General features: G+C 41.9%; 1 protein-coding gene across 1 annotated transcript; it reads right to left on the reverse strand.

The window, feature by feature from the left end:
* Nucleotides 1–540: 540 nt before the first annotated feature.
* On the reverse strand, nt 541–24638 carry PLCXD2 (phosphatidylinositol specific phospholipase C X domain containing 2). The gene is made up of 4 exons (XM_082754635.1): nt 24398–24638; nt 9997–10457; nt 8601–8842; nt 541–5950 (listed from the first exon to the last, which is right to left on the reverse strand). The coding sequence occupies exons 1-4, from the start codon at nt 24546–24548 to the stop codon at nt 5788–5790; spliced, it is 1017 nt and encodes a 338-aa protein (XP_082610761.1). The 5' UTR covers nt 24549–24638; the 3' UTR covers nt 541–5787.
* Nucleotides 24639–24857: the final 219 nt, after the last annotated feature.

Below are 24857 nucleotides of genomic sequence, written 5' to 3' on the forward strand. Positions count from 1 at the left end.
AAGGAAATCAGGCTCACCCATTCCCCCCTCTTCACATTCTTGAAATGGATGAGCTGAAAGTAACCCAAAATTACTTACTGACCTGAGTCAGACTGAGTCTGACTGACTGAGGTCTTACTGACCTCTCTGGCTGACCAGCATTTAATATTTATCCCATCTTTGGGGATAGTTATCAATATTTCAATTCCTGATTGAGTGTTACCATGGATCTTCATCACCTGCATTATGGACAATAGATGCTACATGAAAACATCTGCCCTTTAAGATAGAACTTGATCCATGCAACAACATGCTTTTACCCCTGTTCATTCAGGCATGTACAAGCATATCATTTCCCAATCACTTTGCACTACTACTTCGAGAAGTTCCCAGCACAGCGTGTTCCCAATGAGTGTGTTGCCTAGCTCTGACTTCCTGGGGACATGACTGCAGGAAGGTACAGCACCTCTCAAAAACCCTAGAGCTTAGATTTTCTTCCTCAATGGCACTATTCTGCAGAAATAAAGTGAGCTCAGTCAAAAGAGCTAACTAGCCATGTAATTTTCATTTATTAAAACAGTCAACAGTACAGAACACACAACAGAATTATTTTTCTCACTTTTTTTTTAATTTTCAGGATTAAAAACCCCAATGATACAGATGCAGAGTAAAGCAGAAGGAAACAGATGTCAAATCCAAGTTTATCTGCAGTTCAAATGAGGCATCCTGGTATCACAACACTGAATTGTACAGATGGGTAAAGCATGGATGGCCAAAAGAAAGAAGAGACACTGCACAGAAAAATAAATTAGTAACTCTTCTTCACCTGGCTCCTGCCACTCCCCCTTCAAAGGTATAAATGAAACTAGAAATCTATTTGCAAAATACATTTGACATTGAGCAAAATTAAAGAACCATCCAAATTATTTTGATATAAAGTTTACTTTTAAGGATACGTTGCAGTTCAATTTAAGATATACAGGACAGGAAATTGTCACAGGTTTACAAGGGATATGAGCAGCACTGTATCAATGAACAACACAACATACAGAAGTGTTCAGAAACACAAAATATCATTAGATCCAGCAATTAGGTTAACATTCCTATTCCAGGCCCTACAATAAAGACTTAAATCTTCTTTATAGGATTAAAGCCTTGAAGAGAAATAAATATGCATACACATGCACACAATTCTTCAATGAGACTGACATATTCAGTGGGACTGACTGCATTAAATTGATCCCTTACATTTAAAAACAACCTAAACTAAAGGACTAATAGGATTATCACACATCTACTCATGACAAGCAGATCACTACGTTCTTACCCCCATTAGCCCAACATACACACTGTTAGCATAAAATTTACTCGCTCTTCAGCACATGCTCAGCCCCTTCTACGAACCTGAGCCAGAACAAAGCTCATCAGCGTGCTCTGCTGCACAGGTGGCATAGGCAATGTCTCCGACCACCACCCCTTCCTTTGCCTTGGGAAAGGTGCAAGCCCTGCACTGTACTTCAGCCTCCCAGTGATGGCAGGAGCAGCATTTCACTACTGCAGTACAGCTTTTGAAGTCTTTATTCAAGCAAAGCCAAACTGAGTTTGCAAACATTTCAGTTGAGCAAGATTTGTGTGCTTTGACAAAATGCCCGAGTGCACATGTCTCTGGGTCTAATCACAACCTTCTTTTTAAAAGCAGCTATTTGTAAATTAACTACTAAATAGAGGCCCATTCAAATAGTGTGGACTTCTACCACAAAGCAAACTGAGCTGGGACTCTTGCAAGCAGCAGCACCCTGCGGATCTCCACTATTTCTTCAGTGTATGGTCTGGCTACTGGACATAACCTGAAGAAGTGGTAGACCTTTATTTCTTTTGGACACCCAGAGAAGCAAAAATCTTTTTTCACTGATAAAAGGACTACACCTTGACATGGTTTGAATTTTTAATTAAGTTTTGGGTTAGTTCTGGTCTCCACATCAGACAATTCATCTGTGTTCAAAGCAACCACTGAAAAATTAGCTTGAAGTTTTGTTCTAAGAAGTAGTTCTGATAGAAGAACTTATTCAGGATATGCTGAAAGTCTTACTGAAAGTGCATATTAACTCTGTAATAAATATTAAATATTCAAGTAATCCTCAAGTCACACATGCTCTGTCAACTGACTTGCATGCGTAATCTATTTTAAACCAAAACAGTCATGTCCTGTAAAGCTCTAAAGGCAGGCCTGTTAATTATACAAGAATGAACTGTGACACCTGAGACAGGTGCACAAAAAAATATTTCTGAAGACTTAACAGATCAGAACAATAGATAAGTATCTTGGACAATGCCCTACTCCGAACCAAAATCCCTGCTCTAAAAGCTTCATCATCCTTACAGCACAGGTGCCTTCTCGACTCCATCAAATGATTTCAGTACTAGCACAGCAGAAAACAAATGTCAGAAGTAAAGATACCATTTTCTTTGCCCTTTCATAATCAGTGTTTCTGTTCTAAACACTTCCAGTCTGACATCAGTCACTGACCACAGCACCTCGTGAAGTGCCTTGCCAGCACTGTTTCCAGTGGGATTTTCACCATTGCAGCAAAGCACCTACAAGCTGGTAGCCCTTCAACTCTGGTGAAGCTTGGGACAGCAGGAATTTGTGTTTTGTTCACCAAAAAAGAAAAGATACAATTCCCAGCTCCACAACTGTTAAATATAATAGGACTGTAGTTTCCCAAAAAAAGGAGCTACAAGATTGACAGTCTGCAAACCCTATTTACAACTCCTCTTAGTTTTCACCTACAAGCATGCTGTAAGACATCAAGTCACATATGCTTCCTAACACTCTCCTCCCTGCTGCTCCCCATCAGGATATATACAGAAGTCTGCTGTGCTTCAGGCATGCCAGGAGAACAGCAACAGCACCAGTGAGCTCAGCATTCAGCAACTGCACATTAGGAAGAGAAGTGACAATCAAACAGCATTTAAGTAAACTGAATCTGTAATAACAAACCATATGAATAATTATTCAAGAACACACATTTCAAGTATTCTGCTTCAAGTAGCTACTAGTTTACCCGCTTTTCCTCTCCCACTATCTACAGAAAGACCAAGTCCTCAAGTCCTCAGAACAATTCTCCTGGGAGGGTTTTACACCTAAATTATTTACAAGTGACTTCTACTGCTTTAGGAAGATACAAGCAAGACTAAGATGATATGCAACAGACAAAGGTCTGCATCAGCCACATGGAACCCTTAGCCTTCTCCTGCATTAATGCCTGTCTTCATCTTCCTCAAACTTACAGGCACATCTGCATTAACATCACATTAACAGCAATCTCTTCGGACAGAAGAAACTCACAGACCTGTTCTTTCTCCTACTCTATTAATCCTAAACTTAAGTTCCATTTCTTGTCCCTCTGCTAATACTCTCAGCACCTAGCACCCCTTTGTTCTATTTCATGAGGCAAGAGCGAGCAGCAAATATCTAAAGGAAATTTGAATTCAAGAAACTTGAGTTCATACTCAGAAATACCTAACCAAAGCCCTGAGTTACAATCATCACATCTCTACTCAAATAAATAGAACAGAAGGACTAACAACACAGTCATTACTCTGCACACACAATATAAATATTTGTTAAGCCTGAATAGATCTCTTTTGAGGTAGATATATACAGTACAAAATATATTCAGGGTCAAATGCAAACATCATGCATATTTCATCTTCTCATCTTGTCCTGCAGGAAACTTTGCAAATATATTATTTCTGCCTCAGAGGCATTCTATGCAAGTTGCTCTGAGGTTTGAGCTCTAAGACAATTTGTAGCTGAGAGACCACTGAAACCCTACCTGTACATTTAATACTATTATGGAGTTTCAGTTTTGGCCATGCAAGAAGTACATGAACAAGATTCAGCTATGGAAAAAAACACAGGTATGTTAACTTCGCAAACCAAACTGCACTGTTCAAAATCAGCTCCAACAGTTCAATCAACAAGGTACAATCCAAATCCTCTGCTGGTGTTTTCAAAATTATATATTCGAAAGTGGAACTTCAGTTCCCCAAAATTGCTCTGCATGACTTGTCCCCCCTTGCTGGAACACAAGGGGAAAGGAGAAAGACTGGAAGACATACCCTCCACCCTCCCCAGGAAAAAAAAAGGATGCTGTTTAAAGGAAATGTGAAGAACTAATGTAAACCCTGCACCAAACAGAAAAATCAGCTCAGTCTGCTCAGAACTTGACCAAGGTTCACATGGAAGGTTTGCAAACCCTTAGGTAAATTTGTCCTGAGTTCAGAGTTGTGACAAACAAGCAAGATGGTTTTGTATTTTTGTGCTGTCATACCACGATGGCAGACACAGGATAGGATAACAGGTTAAATCCAGGGAGTTGTTTTTCTTTTGAATAAATCATCTGTAATGATAATCCATTCTCTTATAAATAGCTCAAAGATTAATACAACTTAATAACTACTGAACAATTATCACACCAACAGTTGCTTTATGAAGATGATCAAGAAGTATCTGTTAGCCGGTCACTTTTTTCTTTTAAATCCAAAATAAGCAGACTGTAGGGCTGCCGTCAGCTGGTCAATTAAGTGCTCAGAAGTACCAACATATGACTGCATCAGCTCAAGCATGTGGTCATGTTTTGTTGTGAATCAACACAAATCTGAGTATGACTACAAAGAGTTAGCTGATGCCTGCCCGCCCACGTGAGCACTGCTTACAATTTCTCTCAAGTGGTCAAAGGCTGGGGAAATTCCTCCCCTGTAGCCGCGTGGGTTCTGACTGTAAGCATAACATTTGGGTCCAATTTAAGAATTCACTGTACGTGGCCCAAATCAGATTCATTATTTAGGTTTTAAGCAGTCCCTCATCAAATCTGGTTTTCGAAAAACACCCACTTTGCCACATCTGTCCATATAAGGAGCATCTGGGTGAGAGTCTTCTCCACAGATCTCAAAGGATGAAATAACAAGTGACCAGCAAATGAAAGAAAAGTCAGATATGCCTCAACATGAATTCAGACTGACTTATGATCCTCATAATCTGAGGACTGAATATTGTCCAGATTTCCAAATTAATACCAGAAGAAATACACATTAATACATCAATGCAACCATGTTTAAAAGTAAAATAAAGAGGTCCAGAAGGAGAGTTTGGAGCCTAAAGAGGAAGTATATGTCAAGCCTTTCCATCTCAGGCCCAAAGGACAGTTAGAATATTCACAGTGTAAAAACAATTTCCCCCTGAACAGCAATATCACATCTTTTTTCCTCCAAGTCAGTCAGAGGTAGTGTCTAAAACAGTGTAATGAATACAACAGCAGCATCCAGCTATGAGACCAGCTATGCCTGAGGTGGCCAAAGAACGAAAAGGTCTTGGCTGCTCTGGTAAAACTGCTACAGAAGGATCAGCAAGGATCCTTGGTTTAAGTCCTTGAGTTAAGAAATAAGCAGGATGCATACAGGAAGACACGGTGAGTCTAGTCACCAGGGAAACACACAATAATCGGGTACATCTGCTTCAGAGGCCAGCCTCTTGTTGGCAGGCAGACAACACTCTGTACTGCAGCAGATGTGTGCATAACTTAGTCAAACATGTAGCCACAAAAAGCCATGCAGCAGCACTCAGACAGTACTCTGTGTTCCACTCAGATCCACACACACACCCAGAGAAGAAAACCTTCTGTGTATGATTTTTAACCGTAACTCTTCTACAAAACTTCGTTTGAAATAGAGATTACAGTAGGTTTCATGTAAAACGTTTAGCATAGCACAACAATGTTCACAGAGGAGTATAAGTGGGACACATCAGGATTTAGATGTAGATTCATCCTCTTCTAGAAGAAGGTCATTTAATGCAATAACTGTAGCAGCGAAGTCAACCAGCTCCACAAAGTCTGATGTAATTATGTTCACACCCATAACACCTGGTTTCTGTGCTTTCACCCAATTCAAAATCATGGGCAGGTTCCTAAAGAAAATAAAAGTGAAAATTAAACATTTTAAGAGACACTCTCCTTTATAAACACTTATGTTGTATATAGCATGTTGTTTGCGAGTTATGTTATCTCACATTTGTGATTGGGTCTTCACTGCCACCAAAAACATCATCAGGATGATGAGTGAAGTGTTTAACATAGTGCACTGTCATTAGCTGTGTAATAGGAATATTGGTCAGTCACCAATCCAAACTACCAGGTGGACAAAATGAAGTTTGTCAACTTCATTTTCACCTAGCAAACTCTGTTGTAGTGCAGCATCAACTCCTGAAGCAGTTTAAGTCCTAGTCTGTTCTTGCAATTTGCACCAGAAGCTGATCTCAGACTTCAGCATGGCACAGGACAGTGCTCTCCCTGGCCCAAGGTGTCTGTCCCCATGCCCACCTTTGCCTTAGGGCAGGCAGGAGAGAAGTTGTTGGGGGCAGCACACAGGACATGTCCACTAAACACCTTTCAGCCTGCAGACCCACCCAGAACAACAGGATGAGGGAAAGCAAAGCTCAGTCCAGCCCTCTGGAGCTCAGCTCCAGCTGAGCATCCCACCACACATTATTGCAACTGTGGAAGGGCAAAGTGTGCCAGGAATTGTTTCAGCTCTGCAGTGGAGAGAAATTTCAGTTATTTCTTGGACAGAGTGCAAGTCAGGAGTCTGCACAAGTTCTTTTGTGCTCTAATATTCAAACCCCGGGGTTTCCAACACAAAAGACAAATGATTAAGTATATCAGAATTATTTAAATTAGTGTTGTAATATGCATACATTAAACAGGAAAACAGCAGGCACAAGGATTAATTAACAGCATACGGATAAAACAAACACCTCACTGCTCTCGCTCCAGAAAAAACAAACTTCAAGAACTAAAAGAAGAAGGAAAAGTAAAGGAAGACCTGCTGCTTATACTAAGTGTCAATACAGACTTTTGTCAGCCAAATGCAAATGTTGCTCATTTCCCCTTTAGAAAGAGCTCAGGAACACTTCAATATTCATACTTGGGCAAAGTTTCTGTATGAGAAAGCTGACATCTACATAATTGCCAAGGCAGATTTGTGCACACAGATTAGCCTCCATGGATAAATGCACAGGAGAAATCATGCTTTAGCAGACCGTGGCCTCCATTTTAAGTTTTCAGTTTACAAGTGGTAACAAGGGGATTGGGTGGGAAGGAAGGGATCGAGCTAATCAAGGCTTCCCGCTTCTCAGTGACTAAAAGTCTACGTTGGTGCCAAAATAAAATCACTTGAAACAATACTGCTCACTCATTCCATTAAATTAAATTCAAAAATTTAAAAATAGAAATTCAGTGTGATCTTGCTGACTTGTAGTCATGAGACAGCAGTATATTAAGCACACAGCTCCAAAGTAATAAGATATCTATGGTCTCTGCTAAGTATTCCCACGAACCACATGTATTTACATTTGTGCAACTTGTGGCAGCAAGCAGCAGTCTGAAAGCACCTGAGCACCACCTAGTGTTTAATGCTGAACACACTGGTACGAGCCAAGGACAAGCTGAAGAGGATACCTGAATATGTTGTGGCAAATACCTTGCATATTTAATCATCTCTTTCTAGACTCATGTCTCTAGACAGGAAGGAGACAAACCTCTATGACTTACGCTTTGCCTGGAATTTCCTTAGTTTTGTCTGCAGCTTGTGTGATTACAAAAAAACACAACACTTGCTCTTTTTAGAAAGATTTTTTAAGAAAAGCAGTGACACTGACTTTTGTCTCAAAATAATCATACTGTAATTACTGCTAAAATGAACAATAATTCACCCAAAAAGGGAACATGAACTGGCTGCTACAGACGTGGGTGGGTGTTTATCTCAGTGCTTACTATGAAGCTCAGTTGCCAAGATAATTACAATGACAGTCACAACAGAGCCCATTAAGGCGGTTGCGCCCACCTACACAAGTGTAATTTAGAACTTAATATCATTGTTGCAAAATAATTTGCTAGTGACATCAAAACAGGCACCAGCAAACACCGAGACAGGAGACTGGATCCCACCAGGACTGTTTGAGTTTTGCTGAGTTGCAGCAACTTTTGGCCAACAGGCTACAAAGTAATAGAGTAAAGCAAAACCACATAGACCCTGTCCCATTTATGCTGTTAACACTATCAAAAGTCACTGCCACTCTGCACTACATACAGCCTAACCCCTTTCTAGTTATCTTACTAATAAGGAAGTTGTACAATGGTCAATGGTAAAAGCAAAGTCAAACTTCACATTTAGTTTTTGGTAAAACCCCTGAGACTAATTACTGCCCCATCTCATACTGCTCCATGTCAAGACCTGCATTTTCTCCTGGAGGAAAAACCTTTATTCCCTTCCCCTCACCCCCAAATTCAAGTTTTAAGTTGGAAACACCAGGTGCATTTCATGGAATAACACTCAAAAAGCAAATTTATGCTTACAGTATATGCACATCTTTTTACTATGTCATGATTTTTGATGACTGCAAATACCTCACTCCAGCAATGGTGATGAAGCACGACTGCGTGCTCTCTAGGTCAGCAAATTTTGCTTTTATGTAAACATTACAGTTCCTTGTTTCATCACTGCCACTTTAACATGAAGTGTTTTAAGTCAAGAACCCAGAAATCAAGACAAGTCCTTACCTATGAACGAGTGTGTTCTTCAGACCACGGATTAGATGTCGTGCAATAGTTTTCACTCGAGGAGTAAGAATTGCTTGAGAAACATGAAAAGTCCCATAACGACTTCGTTCTTCGAGAGTGGTCTCCAGGAACTGTATGAGTTTGTGCACGTTGGTTGTATTAGCCCACGGTGCTGGCATTTTATTCCCTGGCCATAGAAAGGGAAATTCCCGACACAAAGGGTAGTGGTAGAAAATAAGAACCTAACAGAAACAAGAAAAAGTAGAAGAGACAGTTACAAACTAAAGACAGTTCTTAACTATTTTATTTATAAACAGCATGGTGCACTGGTTAATGCTTACGCATTACTGCTAGAGCTAGCATAGCAGTGAAACAAGAATTAAGCAAAAGAAATAATTCCTCCTGAGTCATGACTGCCAAGAAATTTACCAACAAGGGATGGAGATCATTTGGATTATCTTTGAGGACAAGATTGCTTTGGGCTTTACAGGTCATCGGTTTAAAACGAAAGAGTGGCCAGGAGCATAATGCCATGTCATTCAATGCATTTCACTTGAGAGCTTTTCAAAGCACTGTCAGAGACCATAACCATCAAAGTTAAGGATTTTAGCTATCTTGCTATCTCCTACATCACTCCTAAACAGCTGAAGCACACCAGGCCATCCAGCATTTCACTCTCACTTACGGAACGTTGTTGAAGTCAGTCTTTCTTTAAGCAAAGCCTCCTCTAAATCAGAGGTCAGTATTTTATACCTTCAAAGGTGGTTCTCTACAGGAGGTCTGCACAAAGGTGCAACACTTACCAACCAACCTTACAAATGATTCTTTTTTGGACCCTAGCAGACTTGAGACAAATCACTGAACAGCATCAATTCCAAGGAATTCCTCAAATTGCCACCTATTTTATAGTTTAAGAATTGCGCAGTCACTGAAATCCTGTTTTCTTAGTCTTCATGTACATATGTGGGTAGTTACCAGAGAGAACAATCTGTGATAAGAGTCCCGACACTATAGATTTGGATGGCCATAAAGGAGCTAGGAAGTTCTACAGCCTCTTCTAGTCATGATAGAGCTTACATGCTTTAAATTCACGAAGACAACAGTTTATCATATCCTTAACTAAAGTCAGCACAAGTTCCTTCTGAGAAGGAAACCATTGGTACAGAGCACAAGACCTCAAGAGGTAATATCACTGAATTATTTAAGGAAGATGCTTAGAATCAGGACACAATCTAACTATACCACGGATGTAGATTCTACATCAAGGAGTCTCTAGAAGGCTTTAAATCAGCCACCAGCAGTGTCCTCGGGCCAACACCACTGAGAGGGAACCCCACTCAGCCTATTTCTATCTTAACCTTTTGGGTTTCAAAAACATGACAGATCCTTTGCCCACCTGGTGCTTCTTCTCCCACATGTACTGTAACGTCACATATTCTACACACTCAACGGAACAAAGTTTGGATCCAAATGCTGAGCGGATCCTGTTGATCAAGAAGAAGTGATGGCCATCATCCATGGCATAGAAGTGGTTGAAATCCAAGAAGATGACTTCCTTGGGGTGCTGGTCAAGAAAGGTGTTAATCTCCATCAGTCCATCCCACACTTTGATGCCAAACAAACCATGTATGAAGTAGATCTCATGGCCTATTTCCCCAGGTTTGGAAGATACACGAAGATCGAAGTAGCGGATCCCACCTTCTAATTGCTCTTTGAAAGTCAGGTTTTGCGTCACCGACCATTTCTTCATAATCTTTTTAACCAAAGAAATTTTGGCCAAGCGTTTGATGGCTGTGGCTTGGTCTGGTCCCACAGGAGATTTCTCATCAACCCAGTAGCTGAACGAATCATGTGACCCTGGAAAAAAAATCCACAGAATAATGACTTTAAAAAAAAAAAAAACTTTGACTCTCCAACACATAGCCCTTGTAACATAAAAAAGGTCATAACTGCATGACAAGGCCACAGAAGAACCCTGCTCAACTCTGGGTCTTTCAGAGTATCCTTTCACACTTCAGTTTTCCCTAACTGAACAAAAAGAATGCTTAAGGTTCTCAGAGTCTGAACTGTGTTCTTGTGTGAACAGCAAACACAGAAGTACTCTGAACATCGTAACCATAAATATTAGTGATAAAGGCACACTTGCTTCCAAACTCCCTTCTCCATTTATAAGCTCTCAAGCTGCCTCCAGGGATCTACCAGGCTCTGGGAAGCTTTGGTCTAAGATGGGACTCCACTGAAAGAAAGCAGCAGTAGACTCTCAGACTTAATTTTCATTCTGCCTGGTAAATCCAATCATGACCTAATACAAAGTACAGAGAGATACATACAAATGTGCTTCACCATGCCTCAGTTTAGCCCCAAGACAGTAAATGAACAGTAGTTTGAGTGCCCAAAGACTGGTTTAACTTAAAGGTCAAGCAACAGAACGCAAGGTAAAACTAGTTACTGCGTTGTTAGACACCAGACAGGTTGATCAAGCTGATGAACTTCTGTTCAACCTGGCAGTGCCTTACAGTGACCACAGATATGATGAATAGAAAATTTGTCGAAAAGGAAACCAATGATTCAATTTGTCAGTGCCTGGAACATAACCTGCAGGCTGGCAAAGAAACTGCACCTGCAGTATAAAATTTGTGCTTACTAGGAAAAACCCTCCAACTCAAAAATCAATAGTGATTAAAAAACAAAGCTGACAAGTATCAAACCACTCCAAAATAAGAGCTTCAGAGACAAAGAACTATCCCTAGCTGAGTCAAGTCAGTGACAGAGCAAAGACTGCCCAGTTACTCTTTGCTCTGCATCAAGGTAGCCAAAAGCAAATGATGGGCAAAAGCTGAGCTACCCCAGACAGGTGTTGACCAGGGATTTCTAACCATTGACACCAGTCACCATTCCAGCCAAGAAGCTGCAACTGGTCCAGGTATGAGTTTTCTGTGAAGCCTCCGCCAGAAAAAGTTACAGGAGCTCTAACACCCCTGCTTCCCCTTTTACTTTCAAGACAGCAGCGAACGGCTTTCCCATGAAGCCAAACCCCACCTGCTTCCTGCATGCCCACTTGGCTGCAGGGCAGGGAAAGCATCTTCGCCCCCTGCTGCCACAATCAGATCCTCTTCCAGCTGCCTCAGGGCTACAGTAGCACTACACCATGCTGCCTGCAACCTCCTGTCCTGCATGGATCAGGGCTCTTCTCCCTGCTCCTGTAAAGCTATTTTCTTCCAGAATTTCCTCCTCTACCTCAGTCTACAACTCTTGAAAAAATAAAATCTTAATGGTAGTTCAAGACAACAGTTGGTTTCTTCATAGCCTCCTTTACCCAAACTTGCTTGCAGTACAAGTGTTCACCTGAAGACTGATGCATTTTCTGCCATGCAAGGTCAGAGCTGTAAATGAGATTATGATCTCAGTTGGATTACCTTTACAGGATTTTTTAATCCAGATGGTGGAAGAGACTAGGAGCAAACCAAACATCAGTTCACAACAAGCTGAAACGCATTCTTTCTGCGTAAATTCCAGCTAGTTTGAAAGTTCTCAAAAGGAACTGCGAAGTTTAGTTTTCAGGCTTTACAAATGAATACTTAAGAAATAATTCCTAACTGACTCCTCATGTATTATTCCCAGTCTTTGTAAAAGCATACCTCTTACGTGGCTTTCCATTCAGTCATAGAGAAACAAGTGACAAGTAACAAAAAAGCTGTTTTAAAAAGGTGTCAGCTTAAACTATTTAGCTACCTGTCACAATAAAACCACATCAAAAAGTAGCTGTCAGTTTGCAAGTGCCAGTTTTTTCCACCCCCAAATGCGTAACAGAACAAAAACTACACTACTAATACAGGATTAGGCATCTAATGAAGACATTTCAGACCATGCCATATAAAGGCTTGCTTATAGCAGAAGCTGCAATTCACAGACATTTGTGTTTCATATACCCCCCTGCTCAGCAGAGTGAGCCTTTCCATCTTCTGCGGCATTTGAAAAATAGACTTAATTTGCACAGGGCATAATTGCATTAGGCCTCCAACTAAATCGCTTGGCACTTTTCTTATTTCGAGTTCTTAATTCATTTTAATTTCTTCCTTTGTTTAAGTCCCTGTAGAAATTTGGTTATTACGTTACAATGAAAAGAAAGTGTTTCTTACGGCTTTTTTCGAAGTGACACTGTACAACAGCCTCCAGAGGATTCTGGCTGGAGAAGTCACTCACTGCTCTGCCCCTCAGGCACCATCACTGTCTGATAGATATATATGCCATATGAAGGAAAGGAATGACAATTTTATCTGACATCAAATATGTTGTTGTCATCAACTCTTACGGAGTTGTCTAAGCAAATCTCAGCCAAGAAACAGTTTGTTTTCTGAAGTCTGATCACATATTCTTATAGCTACAAAAGCTTCTTTCCATTGCAGATTGCTACACTTACGGCACAGTTAAACATACAAAAAGAAAATTTCTCCTTGCACTACCGCATAGTTCTGTTCTACTTAGAACTGTAAAAAGCAAGAAAAAAGGAACCAATTGCACAGTGCAGCTTTTTCAGTACTTCAGCTATTTGAGAAATTGAACTATGTGACACGCTTCTTATTTGAGAAGATCCTTAAATCTCCTGTACTGGGGCTCTTGAAAAAAAAAAATCAAACACCTAGGAAATAGGACTTACTTACAGTGAAGTCAAGACATACATAAAAAAAACCAAGTAGAACATGAGGTGGAGCACCTAACAAACAAGCTGTCCTTCTGGATAGAGGACCACCTCCTGAGCAGCACAGGGCAGCATCATCTATCTAGAGGCTGGGAAGACATGGCAGGAGTTCAGGTTCTTCAGTCACCATTTAGAGAAGGCCAGCCACCAACTGAAAGAAGTTTCTAGGCCAAGCACGTAGCATTTTTAGTTCAGTAACAGAAAAACATGAACTGGAAACCTGAAGCAACAGTACTGGATGCTGGTTGCGATGAGAGGTAAGTGGGGATTCACGTCATCCACCAGGCCCTTCTTTAATTTAAGACCATTGAGTTATGTTACCAGCTGAGCCACTGGCTTTTAATATAGCTTAGCTGTGATGTTGAACTACATGCTAAGCTGATCATATCATGATGTCAAACTAATCCTTGCTCTCCTTCTCTCTACACCTGAACTCCACAGAAGACCGAGCCATTCTGTAGCCATGCCATGAGCCAGGCTGGTTGCTGTTCCAGCATTATTTCTCCTTGAAAAATCATCATGTAAGAACACCAATCCTGAAGAGTTTCAAAGGCAAAGCCTACACCAGAAACACAGAGCACACCACCTCCATTTTGTGAGGAGCTCAGTTTCATTAGAGCTGCTAACCACATTCTCAGCTAAGGTCTACTCCAAGGATATAATAAGATGCCCTGATGCTGCAATTTGTACAACATCAAAGGGGATGGCAGTTGCTGAGTAGAGCAAGAATCCAACTCCCACTGTAGCATGCACAGACAACTCTTTTCTATGCATAAGTCTTCTGCATTCAATGTTCCACCCACACTGTGCATCTCCCCAAATTATACTGACCACTTTCTCAAGAAAGCTTGAGAAGTCCCATCAGCAAAGCATTTCAGATGATATGCAAAATATTAAATATACATTACACACTGTTATTGATTCAATAAATCCATTCCTTCAACCTGCTGATTATGAACAAAGCAACCAACAAACCCAGGCGCTCCCTACTTCCATTTTAGGCTGATAAATCAGAGAACAAAGAAGAGTTGAGAACCTTGTCTACAGCTGTGCTTTAGGTGAATGGAGGCCAAGTCCCCCACTCCGAATTGCCTCAAATGCCAATTTATTTCACATGCAGCACACTGAAGTCACTCAAGGGGAGTCACTGTACGTGACGATGGGTTAGCGTTCAGAGTGAATCGGCTTGGGAAGGTTTGCAGTGATACAGCACCAGTCCTGTGCTCACCTTCCAGAAACCAAGCTAGGAACAGGAAGTAAATAGGGGACGATTTTCCATTTTGCTTCTAACAGGCCAAAGATGTGCAGCACACAGAAGCGAGCTCACCAACCAATACCTTAAATTTAAGCACGAAAGCGTCTGTACATTCAAAACAGGAACAAAAGATGAACTGCAAATCTGCTGGCAGCTCCTACTTCAGGGTAAGAGAATGGCTCTGCTCTGTTTAGGTTTAATTTCTTCCATCTGACAATGACTGGAAGCTTCAAGAACAGCAGTCACATCAGATGCCTGTCTATTTAACTATCAAAGGCTATGATATGGTTAGAACAGTACTGAAGAGGTATCTTCCAGACACCAGATTGTTAAAATGATGGATAGCCCTCTTAGTTTTATCCTAGCAAATGCAACTGTGGATTAACTTCTATGCGTATCTTTAAATCCCTTTTTATTCTCCTTACGCTAATTTCTGAATTTAATTGTATGCTAAATAGATAGCTACTCAATTCAATTTGTATGTTAAATAGATTGTATTTCAGTGTTCAGGATGACTTTTCTGCTAAAGTGTTTGTGCTAATTGTTAGAAAGCAGCCTTTTATCATCACATCTGTAGCCAAGTCTAACTTCCCAGTGTCTATTTGTCATGCTACTTGGCCACAGATAGTCTAATTAACCCATGGTGTAGCTCAAACAAATGACATTAATCAACAAGATGTCATTAAGCCTTGAATTTCAACAGTTACTAGCTGTATTCTTGCATTATCTTCCGTTTCCACATCAGTACTTTCTCCACATACACTTGCAGTGCAGGGATAGGATTCAGCAGCACATCACCACCCCATGGCATCCTTTTACAAGCTTGTAAATTTACCTTCAAGGCATGTTAGAAGGATGAATACATGACACGCAAAATGCAGAGACCTTCCAGAAAAGGATATACTACTTGCACGCTGCCAGTTACTTGAAAACAAGACAGAAAGACTTGTTTATTTTAAACCATATTGACAGTTTTAACACTAGTTTCCCTGGTTGCAAGGCTGTGGACTAGTAATGGTGCTGCAGTTAAAGACACTTTCTGCAAAAATCTGGCTAGCAAGGAAACAGTAATGAAAGCAAAACAACAGGAGAATGCATTGTCAGAGTTTAACTGCATCGGGGTAATTTGTTTTGATCTCCACATCAGTGAAATATTAACATGATGAAAAATGCCAGAAAACCTCTCGTGTAATGTTAAACATTCCTAAGAAGCAAGGTCAACGTACTGTACCAACCTATTAGAAGCATTACAGGGTCATTTATGGGCAAAGAATCACCCTAGCTGTAGCTGACGCCAGACTTCTTAAAGCAAGCTTTGCTCACTCCCTGTACAAAAGTACATTCCCCATATATTACAAAACACCACAGATGACACAGAAGAGCAAACATTACATGGGCAAGACACTTGGAAGCGCAGCAATCAAGTTTCAAAAAAACACAGGATGCAAACGCTAGCAAGCTAAGGCCTGCAGATGTTCTTATAAACCAGATGTCCTACGTGTGCCAGAATTGAGGGAATATGGGATGAAGAGAAGTGCCTCACAGAGCCCAGAAGTCCTCGGGATTCAGGTCATTAACAATCCAGATTTTCTAATCAAAAGATTAACATCTTAACAGCTCTTCACTAATGAAAAACAAATTGAACAGCTTGTTTTAACTTGCCCAGCAAAAGGACAAGAGGCAGGAATAATAAGCGTCCTATTGATAATTAGTGATCTAACGCTACTTAGATAAGTATATTTATATTTGAATAGAACCCTAGAATCCTTTAGATATTAATAATGTGGTCTCTTAGAGAGGACAAAGCACAGTACAGACCAAATCCTCTTAGGAAAACTTCCTCTCCCTGTCAAAGGATTACTGTGACTTCCTCCAGCCCCAGCCCTTTCAGACTGGGAGGCTGAGCTGGGCGGGGAGCAGAAGGTGTAAGAGAAACCGCTTAAGGCCATCCCAAAAGCACTGTTGCACGTTTGTTTGCTTTTCCTGCAAGCAGAAGAGAATCCATTTGGCATTCATTTGACCTACCTTCCTTAAGTTTTGTGCAATTTAGCAATGACTTCGCATGTATCACTGGTAACCTCAGCTGTCTGTATTAGGAAAGCAGAAAGGGACAGTACCTCTCTACCACCTCAAATCCTCAATAGACACTCCTGCTCTGAAAAGAGCTGAATTCTATTCCTGTATTCCTCTTTTGTGACTATGCAGTAATGTGTAGATCAAGGGCTGCCATTCTCCCCAGAGAAGGCTCTTTGGAAATTTTTTTCTTTTTTCATCACACAGTAGTTTTTTCCTCTTTTTAAATCTTTTCTGGAACAGCAGGCAACCTGAAACTTCCACACAATATTGAAGGAGAACAACAAACATTTATATTGACTTTGAAATTGATCTTCTGTTTCAAATAAAACTTGAGAATGCTCCACATTCATTTGTCAAGCAGCAAAGTCTCTCTGTAGGGAATAAATGTCAATAAAAAAAAGAGTTGGCTTATGAAATAAACAACCACAAGCTTTATGTAGTGTCTGGGGTGAGGGGTAAGCGTGCAGAACAATTTGGTTTGGGCTAAGCAGTCAACCACGGTCCACCAAGAGGAGAAACCTGAAGACCCCAGACTTGCTTTTTAGCAGAACTTCTGTATAGGTGCAGGACAGTTATTTCACCACCTGCCACACCAGCTCTTGAACTAGGGATGTGCAAGGGAAGACCTGGTTACTTGAGAATAACAGAATAACTTCTAACACGTTCTCATTAGTACAGTGGCCCAGAGACATAATAGCCTCTCTACTAACAGTTGGAACTAGCTTCTACAGTGAAGTAAAAGACCAATGTAGGGAAGTCACTTGTCATTTCAGGACAGGTTCATTCTGAAAATCCTGTATTTACAAATCATATCCAACATCACCATATTTATGCAGATGTTTTCTTGGAATGGTTATGTCCTCATTGATGGGTAAGTGCCAATTAAACTGAAAATGAAAATAAAGCTTGGTGAATCAGAACATTAACCTCCCATTTCCTCTTTGAGCTTTAACCCAACAGATGGCCAGTTCAGCTGATTCAATGATCCCTTTAATTAGGGCTCCAAAGGAGTACTGTTTGCAAAGGGGATGCAGTCTCAAGCTCACCACTGCTTCTCCCCTTGGGAGGCACATCCACATCACACACCAGTAGAGGAACAAAGACACAACATGACTGAAGCATTAGCAAGTTCAGCAGCTTGCCTCAGGGTCATGCAGGCAAGGAGAAAAAGAGATTGCATCTCTTCAGATGGCCAGTTTTAAATTAGAAAGGGCTGCTGCTGCTTCATTTTCTTTTATGAATCACTAATTCAGCTTGGCCAGCTAAAGGCAGGCTGCCCACAGGACTTTTGGTAACCACTTTGGACAGCAGACGTGGCCTGAGCCCACGGATGAGGCGATGGCAGCAGCCACACACATCCCCACCAGCTCAGGCACTCCTCACATGCCCAGCACGCAAGCACAGCAAGGCCCTGGCACCCCTGTGGCTGTGCTGTGGCACAATAGGGTCACCCCAGCACCTTGTCACCACAGGGAGCAGGCCCAGCTGGACCTCATTAGCACACCCACCATGCAGCCTGTGACTCGTTGGGGCTGAGACACAAGCTCAGCCTGTCAGGCCACTCACTATCAAGGCTGCCTGCTTGCTATACCCAAGAAGCTCCATTCTCCAAGGCTGATCACTTCACAGGGCTTTGATCATGCCCATCAAAAAACACCAGGTTTCTGCCTCAGGATTCTGGGGTGACCTTTCAGCACAAGGTGGAAACAGGCATGCTGTGGTAGCAAAAGCTTTGGCCACACGTGTACTGACACACCCATGAAATAACTGTGGAAGTTTATTGCATTCGAAGGTGCTAGAAAGTTATGTAATTTAAAAAGCATATGTTGTAGGGAGGATCAAGCAGCTTCACTACTGCTGCAACTTGGAGCAGCAGATTGAGCTTTACTGTTCCAGGAGGCCAAGGACACATCTGTCCTCAGGTATCAGTGAAAAAGAAAGACACTCCAAAAATTGTTTCGACCCCCCAGTTAAATCTGTTTTAGACATATTTGAGCCAAAGTTATTTTGCATTAAAAAAACACTTCTGGAAATTTGAAACTCAGCTCTTCAGTCACCTACCCACAGCCCAGCATCCTTGGGGCAGTTCTCCACCCAACAGCCAGCCTGGTGCAGGCAGGGACTGAGCCATGCTGTAATTACTCCGCATCGTTCCAAAATGACATCCTGGCCATCCTCTCAGAGGCATTCACAGGAAGGGCTAATATACCAGCTGGGATCCCAGGGAGATGATAAAAAAGGCTCTGTGCACTGCCGACAGCAATTACTGAAGAGCTGCTCTATTTCTCCCCTGAGGGGCAGACTGCCTGCACACCCCAGTCCTGCAGCACACTCTGTCTACCATTACGTACAGCTCTACAAATTTTTATCTCAAAAACTGATTTTTGGTGGCAAAAGCTTTTACATATTTAAGGTCAATTTGAAACACTGAAGTTTTACCTACAACACTGAAGCATTTCTATTTCAAGAACAACAAAATCTTAGTGTAGGACAAGAACATTGGTGTGAACTGACTTTTTCTATCCCACATTTTGAAGCGTAGAAGTGTTTTACTTTTTTTCTATTCTACCCCCCCATCTCTATTCTCCAGAGGTTCAAATCGAAATTACTTCAGAGTCAAGTAGGTTCCTAGGCTTAATTTTTCCTCAATATCAGGTGTCTCACCAAAGTTACATGAAAGCAAAGTGTTAACTATGCTTTCTAGATACAGCCACTGAACCTGTTCTTCTCTTCCTGTGTCTGCAGCACTACAACATATCAGGTTCTCCTCATTACCTCATGACAGCTGCATGCTCCAGCACTCGCCCCAGGGTTTGTCTAACCACAGGAGCAGCTGTCCTGGAAAGCTTTTCTGGCAGGAACCAGGTCTTCAAAATATCCCCCCAAACCACCATCACCATCAATACAGACAAGTTTTCCATCAGGCTGGCTTTCTAAAGGCACTCATTCACACTAACTAAACACATACCAATGGAAGGAAGTACGCCAAAAATCAGTCCTGGTCTTTTTATTTTTTAAGAAAAAGGAGATGGACAGGAGATGGAAGGAGCATAAGAATGAAGGCAGGGGAGAAGAGAAGCTTTTGGCTGCCTTGGCTAGATTATGAAACAGTCCCCGTAATTATTCTTGGTGCTCCTGCAAGAAAGGGCTTGCCTACCCTTACATACAATAGTAGATCCCTACCATAAATTTCCTCTAGAAGATAAGGGAAAGAATATCAGAACTGTGTGGAAAAAAACTCACAGCTAATCACCTTGTCCAGAATGGGCAATTAATCCACATTAATATACTTTGAACAAAAATTCCAAGTATGTCTACTTGGTATGACACGGCTCTTGATTATTTGAAGACTGAATAAACCAGACAGGATTAAATACATTACCACCAATGCGTAAAGGAAAATACAATTGCTACTGCTCTGCTCATCACCTTTATCCAGAACCTTAAAGGCTGGACTGAGGAGAAAACTCAAACACTGCTACCGTCAGCTAGATTGCTTCGCTAATGAAAACAGCGTATCATGGTCTCAGAAGGTGGATCTGGACACACAAAATGTGTTTTACCTGTTCTAATACAGGTGTTCATGTAAAAGCATGATGAAACTGGAAAGCTGTGCTGCATCTATCGGTAGCAGACTTCTCCAACTCTTAACAGTAGTTGGTTATGATGGTGCAAAAATTGCTTAGAAAGTCATGTAGTCAAAACAAAACTGTACAAAATCAATTATGCCACAGGGCAGCGAATTACTACCATGCAAGAAAAAGCAAGAAATAAGTAGGGCTTCCCCAGCAAATTCTTTAAAGAGCTGGTTTACTTAGAAAGCAGACCAGTAACAGTATTGTAGTTTTCTCTTATCCCATGTCTTCGAGAGAGAATAGGAAAATGAACAGATTAAGGGATGACCAAGCAAAACAATGAATGTCAGGGTTTTGCACTATTTTATAAGTTTCTTTAAAGCAAACTAGCTTGAAATTAAACAAACACTATACACATACAATAATACACATCCTGCCAATGGTCACATTCACCATCAAGATGTTAAAGTGTTTGCTTTTAAACCTACATTCAAAGAAAATTAGTCTGGATATAATTAAGAAAAAACCTCTCGAATTTCACATACGGTCACAACTTGTTAAAGGCAGGTAATTTTGTTGAATATACTGTGTACATAAAATTTAGTGACATTTCAGTTATTTGATACTTGCCAATTTTTCATTGCAGATTTCTTCCCTTCTCACACTGCACATGAAAACCTCATCTTTTTTTTCTTGGATCATACTGTGCTGGTTTAGAATTTAGTCTGTAATTTTTTTCCAGAGGAAACAGAGAAGTCCAAACACACAAGCAGTGGAGGAAGACTGAATTTTTCAGTATTTCTCTGTTTTGAGCACACAATTAAATCAGCATGTAAGCACCAAACTGGTGGACATAATAAAATACACATCTTAAACACACCTTGTTAGCAGATGGATCTAAGGATTGGGCAAATAACATATAATGGCTTTCTCTGTCCTCAGATAGCATGTTTTACAACATACTCAACAACTGTGGGAAACAGATCAATTTAGGTTGAAAAGGACTCCCAGAGGTGGCAGCTACTCTTAAAACCAACAGCTCCAAAGACAGAACAGTTGGCAACAAATAAAGAAGTAGAACTCTATACAAGACACCCTTAACTTCCTACAAGAGAGTTACTTAGACTGTATTGTTTTGACGCCATAGGCTGATTCAGATCTATGCAATTTCTTTTTATGTGTATATGATCAATTCTTTGATTTTGAAGAGTTTCATCCTGTACATTGTCCCTTAAAAAAACTCTTTATCTCCAAATACTGCATTTATGCAGAATGTAATAAAGTAAAAACACCAAACAATTGCTTTAGGGTTTTCACAACTGACTTTATTTAAAGTTAAAGCAATGTTTAGGGCTTCAACAGCTCCAGTGCCTTCAGAAGAATTGCATTTCTACTCCTATATACAAAAAGGGATTGCAAGGAGGGAAGGAAATGAAAATCCAGAAACAGCTGAGTCCATCACTGCTGCGGTAAAAACAACTGCATCCAGATATGGACAAAAGCAGGCCATGTCTGTCAGACGCACATGCGGATATTAAGCACATACGAACATGCTTCTCATTTGTGCTGAAGCCTACCTTTCACATCTCTTGAAGATGCCATTGGCCTTCATTGCTATTCAGCATCTATAAACAGATGGCTGAACTGTAACCTGTTCTGTACAATCCTTCCCTTTCATGCTGCTAGTAACATCACCTTGGATCCCGTAAAAGTTGCTTTGGCAAACACAACATCAAAAACACATTTCAGCAAAAGAATCACTGAGCTATAATTAATCAAAAAATTCTGAAGTGTCTACTCATTATACCTTCTTCTCCATCCTGCTCACAGCTTACAGGAGGTTATACAGAAAAGTGATAGAAATGCACCAACTTTGACTAAAAATGAAACCACACTGCAAGGTTTTCCAAAGAACACTACTGATTTTAAAATCAGCATGGTATTACTGAAGGAGTAACTCATTTTCTTGCTTCCTCTGCTACACACTTCATGCAAGCAGTACGGTACAACCACTGCTACTGTCCATCACTTAACCTTCTGCAACCAAAGTTACACAGCCTTTAAGCTGCTCTAGCAACAAAAAAGTTCAACTATTCACTCAAACTGAGGATGACTCCACTGCCAGAAGCTTCAAAATCTGCAGTCAGCCTGAACTTGATATGAACACTGAACTCCCTTTCTGTCCCGCTCACTGTTCAGATGTACAGGGCTACATAAAGTGTGTTTGCTACTGTCAGGTGGGAAAAAGGTGTTGCATTTTATTAAAACAAGGCCTTTTGAACTGTTGTAGTCCAGAAAATACAGTAGATGCTGCAGCATGTAATAAGAGAAACATATCCCTTTCTCTAAATGCTTCCATACCATTTGCCTATCTCCACTGGAGCAGAGAAAGTCACTGTTTCTGAGAAAACATCTTCCCGTGCCCTCTACAAATGTACCTAAAGGCATTTGACAAGTTAAAGCACTAATATGAAAATCAAGCTTCTTCCACTAGTGACCAGAATCCAACATCCAACACCAGAACAAACTGCCTACAGTAGTCACACCTAAGATTTTCTCTGTTGACATCTACAAGCAATACTCAGTTCTTTTTTGCCACTTCAACCAGAGTTCAGCCATACCCCTAAGTAACTTCAGTAGCATCTGTTGTTCTCAATTGTCAGTTGACCTGCCTAAACTGAAACTGATGACACTTGCCAATTTCTTGAACTATAAGCCCTGTGGAGCAACTAGGTGTTATTTTAAGTTCAGCTGGCAAAGCAGACAGATCGGTAATGCAGATGTAAATAAATCAGATGTAAGTAATTACAGTACTTTAATGTCTTCAGTGTAACATCATACATAGGCATCCTTTATGGTCATGCTGTATTCTTTTTCCTTGGACAAGCCATACACAGGCTCTGCTGTAGGAGACATTTTCATATGATGAACTATAACCTGAATCATTTTCATGCTAGTCATCAGAACCTCCAGCTATTAGGTTCAATATAAACAACATTGCCCATCACTTGCATTTAAGCTCTGCTTGACAACCTAAGAAACCTTAAGAGAAACCTTAAAAAGAACCTCTCAAGGTCACAGACAACTTCATTTTTATTTATTTATCTTTAAGGCCAGTGAAAAGAAGCAGGTCTACAGGTTGGAGATGCACAGCTGTTCTTACAGAAGATAAAGTTCTTCCTCCTTTCTTGCAAGGGATTAAGTTCATACTAGGCCTAACTCAAAAATAAGTGCTCGGAAATCAAACCAAACCTGGACAGCATCTTGGCAAATGTCTTCCATAATTCTTGAATAAATGGGTAATCCACTCTTCCATGAAAAGCTTCCCAGGCAACGCACAATTCCAAATTATGTCAGAGAAGCAAAAGCATCAAGTCATAGTTTAGGGATTAACTGATGGAAGGGCTATTCAGGGATATGCGCAGCATTAACACACTTAATCCCAAAACCAGCTGCCCCATTCCACTTGGGAAATGCACTACCGAGAAAACAAGGCACTAACTTCTCAAGACAGGCCTTCTGTGTGTTTATTACAGCTCAAGCTAACAAGCACAAGAATCCCCAGCACAAGCAAACACCTCAGCCAGGCCTGAAGCGAGAGCACAACACCAAAAAGACTTGGCCCAAATACCTGCAAAACCTTCACTAAGGCACAATGGGAATGCTGCAGGTGACTCTGCCACCTCTTCTGCTCAATCTCCACAACTTGGGTGAACATGTGAAGGAACCAGTGAGTTTCTAGGTAGTTCCTAGCGGGGAGTTCTAGTAGATTTCTACTCTGTTTTTACCTACTACACCTGCAAGCACCAGCTGTGAGCTACTTGGGAGCAACATCTCACTTCAGGCAGACAAAACAATTCCAGATAGCAGATTAGGCAATCTCCCTCCCCAACGGAGCAAGTATTAAGTGAACAAAAATTAAAGCAGCATTTTCCCACACCGTTCCCTTACACGAGGCCGGGAGGCTCAAAGCCGAGCCTCAGGGAAGAAAGAAAACCCAGCAGAGGGCCGCAAGACCCAGTACCCACGGCCACCCAGGCGGACAGGTCAACCCCGCCGCGGGAGGCCAGGTCAACCCGGCGGCACGGAGCAGCCGACGCGCCCCAGCCCGTCCGGCAGCCCCATCGCCGGGGAACCGCGAAACCACAACCGGCCCCCCCCGCCCCGTCCCATCCTCCCATCCCAGCCCGACCTGGGATGGCCAGGTTGGAGAGCGGGCAGGTGCGCAGCGCCGCCGGCAGCGAGCCCATCCAGTCCGCGTTGCTCTCCGCCATGGCTCCCGGTGCAGCCGCCCGGCGCCTCCGCCGCCGCCGGGCGCCCTCCTTGCCAGCCGCCGGGCTCATCCCCAGCCGCTGCCGCCCCGAGGCGCCGCCCGGCAGCCCCCGGCCCGGCCGGGCCCCAGCGGCGAGGGGCGGCCAGGGACGGGGCGCGGAGCGGCCGCCGGGCCCCTTATGTAACAGGTGCGGCCCGGCACGGCCCGGCACGGCCCGGCACACGCCGTCACAGCCGCCCCGAGCCGGCCATTGGCCGCCCGCAGCCCGCCCCGCCCCGGCACGGCGCAGCTCGGAGCGGAGCGGCACGGCGCGGAGCGGGGCTGTCCTAGGATGTGGGGGGTGAAAGTTAACCCGTGCCGGCCAGGGACACGGCCCCGG

This window comes from Aythya marila (genome assembly GCF_965140915.1).
Source record: "Aythya marila genome assembly, chromosome: 1".
In the NCBI taxonomy this organism is placed as follows: Eukaryota; Metazoa; Chordata; class Aves; order Anseriformes; family Anatidae; genus Aythya; species Aythya marila.

Bases quoted from the DNA above. Each gene is read 5' to 3' on its own strand.
- PLCXD2 (XM_082754635.1), bottom strand. From the start codon at position 24,548: ATGAGCCCGGCGGCTGGCAAGGAGGGCGCCCGGCGGCGGCGGAGGCGC. The intron at 8,843-9,996 runs GTGGGCAAAGGA...TGTTTCTGTTAG, and splicing joins TGTGGGAGAAGAAGCACCAG to GTTCTTATTTTCTACCACTA. The intron at 5,951-8,600 runs GTAAGGACTTGT...TATTTTCTTTAG, and splicing joins AAGAACACACTCGTTCATAG to GAACCTGCCCATGATTTTGA.